This window comes from Ischnura elegans, chromosome 2 (assembly GCF_921293095.1).
Source record: "Ischnura elegans chromosome 2, ioIscEleg1.1, whole genome shotgun sequence".
In the NCBI taxonomy this organism is placed as follows: domain Eukaryota; kingdom Metazoa; phylum Arthropoda; class Insecta; order Odonata; family Coenagrionidae; genus Ischnura; species Ischnura elegans.
This window is the reverse complement of record NC_060247.1, coordinates 124,196,196-124,210,463: the sequence shown is the minus strand read 5'-3', so window position 1 is coordinate 124,210,463 and position 14,268 is coordinate 124,196,196. Positions and strand designations below refer to the sequence as shown.

General features: G+C 34.9%; 1 protein-coding gene across 6 annotated transcripts in view; it reads left to right on the top strand.

Moving 5' to 3' along the window:
• The window catches only part of LOC124154594 (oxysterol-binding protein-related protein 2), a 257,342-nt gene extending 244,856 nt beyond the window's left edge, over positions 1 to 12,486 (top strand). For 5 of the 6 annotated variants that reach the window (XM_046528424.1, XM_046528429.1, XM_046528430.1 and 2 more), the window contains 6 exons: positions 1,643 to 1,747; positions 5,421 to 5,541; positions 8,047 to 8,202; positions 9,764 to 9,846; positions 9,997 to 10,131; positions 11,968 to 12,486. In XM_046528424.1, coding sequence (XP_046384380.1) covers positions 1,643 to 1,747; positions 5,421 to 5,541; positions 8,047 to 8,202; positions 9,764 to 9,846; positions 9,997 to 10,131; positions 11,968 to 12,070 — 703 coding nt within the window. In that variant the 3' untranslated portion in view covers positions 12,071 to 12,486. The remainder of the gene's footprint in view (positions 1 to 1,642; positions 1,748 to 5,420; positions 5,542 to 8,046; positions 8,203 to 9,763; positions 9,847 to 9,996; positions 10,132 to 11,967) is intronic. The other variant, XM_046528425.1, reaches the window with a different exon arrangement.
• Positions 12,487 to 14,268: the final 1,782 nt, after the last annotated feature.

Genomic DNA, 14,268 nt, shown 5'->3' with positions numbered 1-14,268 from the left:
AGTCTTCTTGGGATTTCCACTAGTCTAAATCATTGTATACCACCAAAGTTTCAATGGATGACACATACAAATGTCATCAGGGTGAATTAATAAGCGTAAGACAATAAAACATCATTGAAATGTAATTATAAACAGTCGAGTTGCTCTTGATCAGCCAAAATGATCTTGGGAATTTGTATAGAAAGGAAGAGTTATAAGTATGATTATAATTCTCTTTTAAATGGGGTTTAAACGCATTGCTAAGTTATTCCACACTATGTCTCAATTGAAATTATTTTCACTGAGCTGAATCTCAATACTCTATCACAGAAGTTTTTGGAATGGCAGATAAATTTGGCACTATTCCATTTTATCTAGTGGTACCTCAGCAGACTTGTAAGGCTGTACAAGTCTAAAATGCCTGCGATACTCCCTTAATCCTGGTAACTATCCTTTGACCAGTCTCCCCCATGCATATTTGGCCAGGAAATCTTGTAGACACTAGAGGTCATTAAAGCATACGGGGTCTTTCACCTATACTACCAGGTCTCTCAGTTTACTCATTGGTTTACGGATTGTATCTACATCATATTTCTAGGGAATATTGATTATATTGGTAGAGGCTGTTGGCATATATGGCAGAATAGCTTACAGGTGTAGGGTTTTCATTATTTTCCTATAGAAAAATGAAAGTTCTTTTCATGGTCTGAGAGATATGCCAATCACAGTATCCATTTTTCTGAAATGTTTTCTTCAAATAACTTCATTCACCAGTAAGACCCTCAGATCTGTGAGATAAAAACCTGTATGTTGGCTTGTGGTGTACAGTATGCCTCAGGCCACCATTTAAAGAAATCCCTAGAAGATTTCACAAAATTAATTATCTGGGATATAATTAAGTCATACACAATATTCCTTGTTTGCTCTACTTTCATTTTACTCTGTCAGAAGACTTATTCTTCCTATTTTCCAAGCACTGGGGTATACATACCTGTCCCTCTTAAGTAATTACATGTTTAATTTACTGTTAAACGATCATAATTTTTCCTGGGGAATAATATTCAGGAATTTTTCTCAGTGTGAAATCTTCATCTCAGTGTGGAATATCACTTTGATTCATTGTCAGACAGTGACATGTCTTGAATATGGAAGACAAGTTGTTTTCCTAAATGTGTGCCAATATGACTGAATTAACCTGGTGTAGAACACAAGAAGAATTCCTTAATAATTTACAGTTATAACTTATTCAATAATTCTGAACCATGTGTAATCATAAAAAAAATATTTACCAAATCTGGTTCATTGAACTTGATGCACTACCTCAGTTTCATGATTTTATACAATACATAATTGTAAAACGGTCTCACTCTCTTCTTGTAGGTGGAGTTTTGTTGAGTATTCCACTTTGCTTAAGGAATTTTACATGAAGTGCATACATTGTTGTCATAAGTGTTCAAAAAGTATCATTCAATGTTCAAAGAGTGTCATTCATTTATCAGGTGGAACAAGTCATTCTTAGCAAGACTCCAACTGGAAGTCTGCTTGACTCACCCTCATCTTGACTTTTCTTAAACATTGATCTGTACTATTGATTTCTGCCATAAATTAATTTCTATGTTAAATTTCACATTGTTTATGATGGTTTCTCTTTCTTCTTCTTCAGCAAGAAAAAGCTGTACTTCCTCTATGGAAAGTGGACGGAGTTCATCAAATGCACAGATATTCCATCTTATGAGGAGTATGTGAAAGAGAATGCACACAAATTCAGGTGCAGTTCGTTATAAGGTCTAGGCATGGATGGGGGAGGCTTAATATGCTCTCTTGTGCTGCTCATTAGTATTAGCTCCCCCTCTGGCTCATTGTCCTCGTTTGTGGCTTCAGTTTCATGGAAAAATAAACTTCAATTTTGTTTTAGCGTTGGTGTTTGTACCTATCCTATTCCTTAGCCAAAATATTAGATGTGCATTTGTAGGAATTGCTTGATGCTCTTTTGAAATTAATGCACTATAGAATCTATAGTTCAGAAAATTTGAACCAAACAGAGCTTGTTGGTAATGCTGATAATGTCAAGTTTGTATTTCAAAGAGATAGTATGATTGATTAATGCTTCTTTCAGCATATTACCCAACAATTTTTAAAAACTTCTACATGGAAGGGTGCTACCTACAGTGCTGTCTTTATAAGCATAATAACAGCTTTAATTCAGATGCATACCTCGTATGGTGTCACTACAAAAAAAATATTCCATCCAATTCATTCCTCATTTTTTCACTCATTTCTTTAGAATAGATTCCATTTAGATTTGCCTGTAGGGTGGTGAGTTTGGACATAGAGCATAAAGTTACTTTTCCTCAACATTGTGCCTGTAACCCCCATCCATAGAACCAGCTTAGCCTTTTGAACCTTAGTTTGTGTGTTCTCTTAATTTCTTTTTATTTTTAGTTTATTTTTAATTTTTATTATAATTTATACTTTTTAGAATGTTTTTTGTTTGGTTTGGCTTGCATTTTTATCATTTTATGTAGAAAAAATATTTTTCACTCAAACTCGCTTTTTAGTAACTTATTAATGCCAAAAATGCATGTAAAACTTTTGGGATAAGGTAGCGATGGTTGATGCTCTAAAACCTTTACCAATCAATACATGCATATCTGTTTATTTTTTAAATAAGCAATTTTTTGCTTTGATTAATCATCTGGGGCCCTCTTTTTATTCCATTATTTATTTTTACAGAAAATTATGACATAAAAGTTCCTTCCTCGTTCCTTTTCATATTGTTTGTTTAACACCTGCATGTTAATCTTTTAATCATTTTACATGATTTAAATTTATAATGTTTTTTGTGCTTTGCTAATTTTTGTTATCGTGAAGCAAAAAAGAAAGTGAAATCAATTCCTAATTTTACTTTTACTGAGGTAAGTAGGTGGATGAGGTAATGTTGTCAATTACTATCAATTTTAGTGTAGTACTTGTAAAATCCTTGAAAAGTTAACTCTCTTTAAGTAGAGCTGTCAATCATTTATTTGATGTTGCCAATTATGACGTAAAGGGTTAGGTGTGGGAGAGTGGGAATATCGAGGGTTGTAGGAGAAAGGGTTAGTTTTTTAGGGTCTTCTGAGGGGAGGGAAGTTCATTAGGGAAGTTTATTCATCTGTGATGGGTGATGTTGGTTGGATGGGGGGGTTTGCAATTGTGCATAACTACATTAAGTAGAAAATTGTGTAATCTCATTTAATCGAGACATTGCTCAATTTAAGAATTTATGTTAGGAATGCCATCACTTTACGCCACAAAATGTACATGATTTAATGTCATTCCTGAACATTAGTAAGGGCATATGTTTTAAGAATTGTTGATTTACTTTTCTTGTATACTTAATCACAGAATCAGCCAAAACTTCATCTCACAATTTCAAAGTTTAATTTAGCGGCTAATCATGAGTGATTGTTCAAAAAATATTCAAGAATTTACTATATCCACCCTCGTGGTGCATCAGCTTGGCTATACACTGGGCTCCTATTACAACTCTATCATATATTAATGTACAGCCTCATAGAAAAAAATGAACCACTTTCATGCGGAGAAAGGCAGCAGCACTTATGTACCTGGAAAAGTGTGCCTCATAGGAAGTGACAACTCTGCATCCAATACACGTGCAGTGCATTTTGATAGAGCAATAAAAGACCCTTCTCAGGGCAGTGAGTGGACTAGCATGAGGGAAAAATAATATGTCTTATCTCCCTTAAATGTTCCAGTGGTTTTTTTTGCTCTCAAAATACATCTAGCTTCTAAAATTAATCATAGAAAGTTTATCAAAAAACTAATATCATCGCTATTTGACCAGGATAATGATAAAAGAAATGATTAACAGCTATGTTGAGTATTCTAAAAAGGACGAATTGTAATCGAAGCTGTCACATTCTTCACGACCCAGCTCCACAATGGAGTTTATTGTCATTGAGGTTCCAAGTGAATGAAATTGTAAGGGTCGAGTGGGTAGCAACTAGTCAACCACCGAGTGGCCTCCACATAATCATTACTAGCCAAAAAATAATTGGATAAATTGAAGGCATAGAATTATTCTTACCGGAAACAATACAATCATAATTATTTATAGCAGAAATAGGACTTTCCCTAAATTGATCTTGTAATTCAGCGACCCAGAAAAGTTTCAGTTGTATGAATTTTTTACTCAGCACATACGATAAAATCTGAATCTCATAATGTCCAGAGATGGAGAGATCGTTTATATCCCAATCAATGGGAGTCCTTTAACGAAGTGACGATTTTATGCATAACTTACTAAAAATCACAATGAAAAATAACTTATATACTTTGTAGATTTTAAATTATGAGTGGTTGCAATGTGAAAATGATAGCAAGTTGAGGTGATTTCTGTAGTAAAAGGTTTTTGTGTTTCGGAAATGTAATCCAAGTCTTCTTTGCCAAGTCCAGCTGAAATTTTATGCATTTACCATCTGAATGTGACTTTCAGACCCTTCTGCTTGCCCTTTCCATCAATTTCTGTTGTTTGGTGTGTGACTGATAGGAATGGGCCACCAAATAAATGGCATAGTTAAGTTACGACTACTGACAGAGTTTTCTAGAGTAATGCCCTCATGCCAGGCCCAAGTGGTTCATTTTTTGTCCAGGACTGTACTAATTACAACTGACCAATGTCCTCAAAAATCAAATGTCTCTTTTAAATACCTATTGACTGAAATAGTGTGAATTCCCGAACACATGAAATTTAGTAACAAATTCTGAAATTATAAATTGGCTAATTTACCTATTATACTTATGCATGAAAGGAAACTACTTTTTATTTGATTGATCATCGTACAGTAACACTTGGTTGAAGTCACCATTGCCATACCACAAATATAGAGAGCAATCAATTTAGGGGGTGGAAGTAAAAGGATAGGATATTTGTATTGCTTAATGTGATAATATTTAAGTTTGTTTCCGGAATAGAGTAACCATCTACGGCACTTACTGCTGAATGTAATCGCCCATTTTGGTAGATGCTGCTTTTTTCCATAAGAGGATTTCACCATAGAAACTCATTTACTCATTATCACTGGTGAACATGCTTATGGAAGATCAGGAATAAGAGCAGGAACCAGTTAGATCTTATTTCATCCTCTCAAAGAATGCTCTCTGTTTTGCTGTGCAGTCACCTTTGTAGGTTTTTGGGCAGTTATTAGATTTATGATATTTTCATTTGTGTCGGTTCATATTAAATAGTAACCACAAGGTAATATTCCTACCGTAGTTTTGTATAGTACTCTTGGTGTCATCAACACTTACATTCTGTATTACTGTTTGTCATGAGTCATGGTTTACTCTAGTCAACAATTAGATGTATTTATTGTAATAAGCATCACTTTATTTGATCTTCACGTGTTCATTTCTTTTCTCCCCATCATGGTTACGGCTAGCCGTGACAATGACCAAAGATCAGGTAAAAACTCCACCAGTCCAGCACACACTCCTAAGAAGGTTCTGGCCAAATTAAATAGCCTCAAAGTGAGTCCATTTCGATCATCATCACTTGCTGAGGTAAGGTTTAATTTTTTTACACATTTATGTATTATGTTGCGTGTAATATTTAAGCATTTAATGTCTCACCTTTCAGGGAGTTTCTTCTTTTTCCTTCAAGTGGGTTTCCATTATTTTATATTCTATGTAACCTGGGAACTTGCATAGCTGAGTTTCATTTATGACTGTGACTTTCAGTCAGTTTCCTTCCTCTATTGTATGAAGTCTTTTTCAAGCCTTATTTGTGACCCTTTTGGGACACAAATGTTGGACCAGTGTTAGAAAGGAAATCGAAAACTCAGTCACCTATTGAGCATATCTTTATTAGCCTTCCAAAATAAATTTTCATTATATCACTATTAGCTCAGGGAAAAAACAGGATTCCAAGCATTAAAGCAAAAGTCTTAGGCAGATAATGCAGTTTTCGTCAAAGATTCGATTTCAGTAGAGGGAACTATAGCAGTACGAGACGACCACTCTGCGTGAGGACAGGGTGGGCTGCAGAAGCATGTAAAGAAGAGGTGGATGGGAAGGAGCTAGCTACAAGGCAACGATTTGTCTTTCAAGCAATGAGGCTATGATTTACAGAAATAATAATAATTTCGTCTTCATTTACAACCACATTTAGGACTATACAATCCTTTCTTACAATTAAGTTGATGGACATGGACATACATCCATTCCCAAGATGGGAGAAAATCCTCCTAGGCAGGATTCGAACCGGCGACCTCTGGATTAGCAAGAGTGGACTTAACTCAGCAGCCACCAGGGCCAGTGTTAGGTGGCAATTGAGGTAGTCAAGAGAAAAACGTGTCCGATCTTACATTTTGTGATGTTGTTGCTTTCAAGGCTAAGCCTGGCGAGCTATGTTGTGTACATGCTGTTTACTTTTCTAGTACATCTCCTCTTCTTTCAGTGTGCCCATGCTACACTTGTTTCTTTGAAAATACAAGGTGCATTTTGGACACAGTGCGATTGCTTCATCCATTGTATCATCCATCTATCAAATAGGATATTTTTCTTCATTACTTTTAAACATCATTACTTTCATAATTCTGAACTTTTTGTCAAATGAGAAATATATACATAGAGAAGAAAGATTTGGTACTTTCCCGGCAAATGGACTGCATGCAGATTCCTTGGGATTGCCACCAGGTCATGAACTGCATTACTGCCCAAGTTAAGATATCCGATTCGGCCATCGTCCTCAGGGCTTAGAGCTGTGAGTGAGAATTTTGACCTGCTTGTATACAGTCGCTCCGGTAGTCAGGTGACTTCTGGTTGGCCGTCGTTAACAGTGTGCTTTGATTGGCCATCATGCTGCTGATGATTTTGTCTCATCTTTCAGATGATTTTGAGCATGGGTTTCCATGTGTGGTTCAATGTACAACCACAGTCTCTATTGAGAATGTATTCCACCAGTCTGATTTCAATTGATTCTTTAACAAGTCAATCAAAAGAGCCATTTATAGGCAGATTATCTTGGTGTCGACGAACTAGACCAAATTTTTGCATTCCATCCAATGCTCTGCAATGGCTGACTTTTCCAGCTGTCCTAAGCAGAGGTGGTTCTTATGCTCTTTGAGCCACATTTCTATAGTCTCACCAATGTAGACCTTTCCTCATCCACATGAGACTTATTTGTTGACCGGATGTTTTAATCCCACTGGATCTTTTGCCTTTACGAGTATGTCCCAGATCTTCTGTGGTGGTTTGTGGATGGCCTGGATGTTGAATCTCTTCAGAATTCTCGTCTTTTTTTCCCGATACTGAGGAGACATATGGAAGCCATGCCTTCACAATGGGTTCTTCTCTGCTGTCTCTGTCCTCTGTCTTGGAGTTATCATATGAGAAATACCCTTTAAGTACCTTAGAAATTTGCCTCTCCTCATAGCCATTGCAGAGGAAGGTTTTCCTAAGGTGCTTCAATTCCAGTGCCAGGTTGTCTTTGTCTGAGATGGAGGCAGCTCTGTTTATCAGGCTTGTCATGACCGCCATGCACTGCAAAGGGTGGTGGTGAACTGTTTCAGACAATTATAATCTCTCATTTTTGTCCAGCCTTAATTATTTAATGTCCTTAAATAAAAAGGAAATAAAGTGTTGAAAAGGCTGGATACTCAAGAAAAACCGTTTCCGTGGTAACTGCAAAGTGCATCCACAATAATCTTTGCATTGCAATATCTCAGTAATTACGGAGTTGTGACCTCATGCTTATGGATAAAAAATCCTTAAATTGTCTCCCCTACAACCTCCTGGAGTATTTCAGATTCTTCCTGAAACAACATGTGTAAATAAATAAAGTTATTTTATGTTGGAGAAAATGCTGATGAAATATTTGCATTTTAAAAATATTGGTGAATATTGACAAGGGTATACTCTATACACCCTAAACATTTAAAGATGGTCTACTAAGTGTATACAATTTATAAGTCAAAAAAAGACTGTTCTAGAGTGATTGTTGCATCTACTTAATTGGTGTTTAATGTACTTGATGTTAAATGCTCTTCATTGGTCCTCTCATTACAGACTGTAGGCTGCAGCAGTGCAGCAGAAGATCCTCCTCCACCTCCAACTGATGTACCTGAAGGGGAAATCCCAAAGAGTGACTCAACATATTCCATTGACATTCCAAACTCAGTAACGCTATGGGAAGCTGACCCAAGACCACCTAACACAGCTGACGTAATTAAAATTTTCTCATTCCATAACTTAATCATTATTTCATTGTTGAAAAGATTCTTGCTAGATCTCACACTGTTGCACAACTATGGTTAGTGTGACTTTTGGGCATTTCTTTCAGCCAAAGCATTGCATTATGTTATGTTAAAAAATTACATTGTGTGCACAGATCATTTCTTGTTTACGACAATGATCAGTGGCTTCTTGTAGTTGAAGTGGGACGTTTAATTTTTAAATCTCATTGAAAATTTTACGCCAGTGCCTAGTTTGTTCATAGTGGAACGCTTTTTTTTTAGAGGTGAAAAAACATCCTGTCCTTGATTTTATTTTTGAAAACCATCTCATTGAAATTACAAGGGTCAGTGGAAGGATTCATTTTCTAATGGGTGAAAATGATTCCTTCGTGGTCCAAAATTCTACTTCTTATTTACTGTGAGGCCCACATCAGACAGGGACCAGTCATGTTGACATGGAAATAGGTGAATATATGTAATTTCACTGACTTGATTTATCTTTTCATTGTGAAAATGTTTCCCAAAATCATGAAGTAGAGATTTGGGACTTCTACTTTTTTTTCTTCATTGGCATAATTGTGTGCTTCTCTGAGCTTAGAGTAAGATATTCTCCAAAAAGCTTCCCCACACTTAAATGGCAACTCTGGCTGCTCTCCAAGGTAATATAACAAGGATTTTAAATGGACTGTTTGCTGAAGAAAGACAGGCGGTACTAATACTTCCTCTGTTGCTGAATTTGCCCCAAATGCTGCCAACCCACCCACCCTTTGAGGACACCCTTTCAGTGATACTTGACTTCTCAGCAAATAAAAGCCACTTACTCACCTAAGCCATTAGGTTTTCCATTATGGTAACTATGCTGGCTAATACTTATCAAAATGGACACATTTTTCAACGGTACTCGGCTTCTCAAATTATTCTCATTTCAATAGCATCTTATTACCTGATGAGTTAAAACACTCATTCTGTGCATAGAGTTGATAGGTTAGAGTAGCGGTCATCTAAAGTTAAGCCAAAGGTGCACGGTGATATTCATATGTTCAGGATGTGGAGGCCAACTCCTTACCAAGGCACTTCAAGGATTTTGGGTTGGAGGTGTTCAAAGGTTTACGGGAAGGAATTGTGTACATATATGTTATTTTCAATAACTATGCTGACAAATTTTTATGAAATTTTTAATGAATTCGATGGCCACTTGCCTCTCGTTTTTTGTGTAACTTTATTCTAGCATGCAGCTTTTAATCATGATTTCTCCAAAATGCTAGCAGAGGGTTGCTAGTAAACAGCAACCAAGCCACATGCTAATAACTTAAAAACTGTAAATTTAAATTTTTACACAATATCTGGTGAAAGAAACATGAAAAAAGTACAGAAAATGTCCAGTATGAACATAACTGTAGAGAGCAATCAGATGTGGCAATAGGATTGGGAAAATGATGTGGTACGGATCTTTCTGATGGCTATTCTAAAGTTTGTTGTACAGTTGCACTATATTTATCACTAAATGAAGGTAATTGTTACTGATTTTTGTTCAATTTCTTGTGTTTCAGTATTATCAATTCACACTGTTTGCCATGTCACTGAATGAAATGGAGGAGGGTATGCCCGAAAAGCTCTGCCCGACAGATTGCAGGTATGCTTTAACTTTGTCAATATCTACGATTAACTGTTTTAGTTAGTTATAAAGATCATTACAATTAATGGACAATTAGAATTTCAATAATAAATGGTTATATAGTTTTTAATTGGCACTGTTAAAGATTTTCTCCTGGAAATTTTACAGGCTTCGCCCTGATATTAGAAAATTGGAAGAGGGAGACATAGATGGTGCAGCTGCTGAAAAGAATCGACTGGAAGAGAAGCAAAGGGAAGCTAGAAAGTCACGGAAAAGTAAGAAAGGCACAGACTGGGCTCCAAGGTATGATTACCAAGTTAATAGTTTACATTCATTTAAGTAGAGCCTATAATTTTAAAAAATTTAAGTTTTTCCCACACATTAGACAGATAACTTTTTACAGCATCTGCAGATGATAGATGATGATTCTTGCGGACATTTTGTTGTCCTTATTCAAGATTTTTCTCTTTGCTATATCAGGTTTAGATTTTATTTTATGCTTATGCCCAATAAATAAAATCAGGCACTATGAGATTAGGTAACGCATTCTGTTGGCTAGTGAATTATTTTTTTATCATCTCTTAATTCCATTTTGAATGAGGATCTTAATTGCACAGGCTGAAGCAACTTCAGTTTTCCCAATGGAACATGCTCATGCTCACTGAAGAATGAGAGCCAGCATGAGCTTTACACAATAGATGCATTGAGCAAGTTTGAGAAATTCCTTCAAAAATGATCTACACAGTTGGAAATGTTTTTTTCTTCGGTGAAAGCTTAATTCATGCATCAATATTTAGATTCTTCACTTCATATTTAGGCATATGAAACCTTTTATGAATACAGAGATAACATCAATTTATGAATGAAGATGTAGAAGAAGCTCCTCCAGGCTTTCATCATTGGTCTATGTTACTTCCACCAGGAAAAAAAATGGATTAGCATGACTGAATGCTTTAGGTGCTGTTGATATTATCTTTATGTTGATAACAGGATGTAGGAGGGAAATAGGAGGGAATTGCAGTTTTACATGCCTCTAAGGGAACTGTTGGCAGAAGACAGAAATCCTAGTTTCCAAAATTGCATGAGAAAATCCAAGTGGAAATTTTTTGAAATATTGACCATGGTGAGGGATGACCCTGTTAAGGGCAATAGCAATGGCAAAGTCATGTCTGAGGAATGGTCTAATTTTGAGTATTGATGGAACAGTGAAAGAGGAAGTAGTAAATCATTTGCAATGAATAGCCAAGCAAATTCTCCCTGTTGGCCAGCATAAATAAGGGATACAAATAATTCTCTGAACAATAACTAATTCAGTCTTCATCACTGAGATCTCAATCAAAAGTTAAATACATTCTTCAAAAGTGATCAATAACTAAAGAGTTACTATTCTGAAGAAAAATATATTTACTTACAAGGTGACGAAACTGATTGTATGATATCAAAAATGTGTCTGAAACATCAAACTTTATGTAGCTTATGCAAACAAACGTTAAAATAAAATGCTAGACAATGTTCACTAATTACACCTTTGAAAGGCATGTTCTATTTATATTTTGTTAATTATATTCTGATATTTGACAAAGTATAAATAGAAAAATATTTTGAAATACCAATGAAGTTATAATTTTTTTTTTTAAATACACGAAAGTCTGGAAAATAGCTGTAAACAAATTTTTAGATTTTTTGCACCATAAAGCATTTGTATATTCATCCTGAAGGGTAAGCTCTGCCACATGACCAGAAAACTCCTAAGATGCAGGACTTATATATCGATGGCTAAGTTCTAACAACACATATCTCAAAAATGGCAGATTTTCAGGAGAGCAAAAAAACGATTAATATTTGTTACTTGCACACTGAAATTAAAAACCAAAAGTTCATAAAATTGAAAAAGAAGCATTCATTTGCAAGCAAAGAGTTGGTTTTTACTTGTATTTTATTTTTTTAATGTTATTACGCTTTGTTTAAAGATACCTGTCTCAATCCGGCCGAATTTGAGATACGTGTTGTTAGAATTTAGCCATTGATATACTGTATATGAACTGTTGTGTTCTTCATGGGGTACAATACCCCAGTTTTTCCTGAAGAGAGGATAAATTTATAATGCTAATTTATTCTTTTCTCCATTCCTCATTACAGGTGGTTTTGCCAAGGCACTAATCCGTACACAAAACAGGAAGACTGGTTGTACAGCGGGGGTTACTGGGACCGAAATTTTACAGATATTCCTGATATATTTTAAAAGACTGCTACCTTTGTAGAGTAATCACAGACTTCTAATGCATTGTCATTCTTATTTTTCCTCAATTTCATTCCAGGATGTAGGATATTATTAGCTCTTTGTACATTATGGTATGCTATTAGTATTTTTATTCATTTAACTATCTGTACAAGAAAGCCCTGTCATCTTGTTGGCCTATTCATATGTGTCTATCTTATTTAGCTTCAGCTGGAGATGGAAAATTTAATTGAAATTCTATTAGAACAGCTATTTTTTAAGATTTTATCCTAATTTTAGTCAATTTTTCTATTCCCTTAATAAGTTGATTAACCTTACCAGTTTCTAAGTTTGAAAGCCAAACTCATGATATATTTTTTCTCACTTTTTCATATCACAAAATAAAAACCCATTGTTTTATTTTTGCTTTTGTAAATTTTACTAAATATTTTGTCTTACATGCAAAAATAAAGTAATTGCACTTTTAAAAATTTATTAGAGAGGATTAAATCCATTTTAATGCTCAGTGCTATATTTTATCTAAATGCAAAAAAACCTATATTCTTGGATTGAATGGGATAGTTTACTAAGACTAATTTTTTAATGACAGGGTTCTGTCAAATATTCTATTGGCTGGGGCATAGCCAGGGATCAGGGGGCAACTCCCCCAAAATTCTGCCAGTTCCCACTAAAACTATGTCAATACTGGATCTGTAATATTTTCAGGTAAACACAACTTTCTAATGCAAGTAAGAGTCCAAATCTTTTTTCGATATCATTTGTAATCTATGGGTGTAGCACACAAAGTTTTTCAGCGATAATGAGCCTAGAGTTCAATGGACTGGAATGACTGCAGCAAAATCAATAGAAGATGGTCTGTAATAATATTTTCGGTTGATTTTCATTTTGCAAAAAGCTCATTGGTACTCCACTTCTTAATCTAGCCTTGTCTACCAGCATATAGTAAAAAATATCATTATTTTGATTTGACAGTTAAGCAAAATGTAATGATTTAAGGGTTCAAATCATGATTTGAAGACAATATGCCTATATCAATATCTGAAGAAACTATAAGACATTCAGTTTATAGGTATCTATCAGAAGTAACAGTCTAAATCAAGCATTGACAATTTAATCCTATACATAAAAGTACAGAGGAATAACACTGTAATTTTGTGATTCATTATTTCGAATGAGCATCAAACACAGGATTCTTCTTGAATGGGTATCCAAAAAGTCATAATGGTGTATTAATCACTGTTAAAAAGGCCTAGAGAAAAAATAAAAATGGTCCATGAAATCACCTGCGATGTTAAAATGACTATCTTCCATGTATAGAAACTAGGCTTCCACATAATGATTCCATGAACAAAGTTTCCTTAGTTTAGGGCCATGGCAGTAATAAATGTTATGTAAATGTGTACAAAAGGATGTGCATATAAAGTAGATAGTTTATTTTGGTTGGAGTGTGTTTGATAAATCAGTGATGAGGTGGATGTTTTGTGTAAGTATTGCAGAGGGTATCAAGTGATAGTTATGGTATTGATGTGTGAATGGTATATGTGCATCAAGTTGCTGTACAAATTAAGTAGAGCTCAAGTTTGAGCATATCATAGTCAGCACATGTATCAGCATGTGAAACACTAGGCTTGTACATAGTCGTAGAATTATTGTTGAAAGGACTGTTCTGCTTCTGGTTATAAATGGTGAATCTCACAAGATGGTTGATGTATAATGCCATGCAAATGAGATGAAATGTCAATTCATAGATAATAATTCCTCAGTCAGCATTGCAGGCTGTACTGCAAACAATTACATTTTTGATTCAATACTATTTCTGATTTTAAAAATTGATTATGGTACATATTCTCATTGGAAAAGCTTTGTACAGTTATTATAGGTTTCCCATGATTACATATTTGTGAATAAGTTATCTTAATATAATACAATATGATGATGATCATGGATTGCTCAAAATAAATAACTTAATTAATTGGAAAATTAACTAATGGAATGTTATTAAATGTTGTATTACACTGATGTATTATTTCCTTGAAGAGGTAGGAGACACCGTTGATATTTTTGTGACTCCTTACAAGATATTTGGCAAGGTACACCACGTATCCTTTTATGTTGAGATCTGGGTGTAAAATATTTTAGCAGGAATAATGTGTTCCTATATAGGTGAGGTGAATCACATTATATTTGTTACAGTGCTGTGT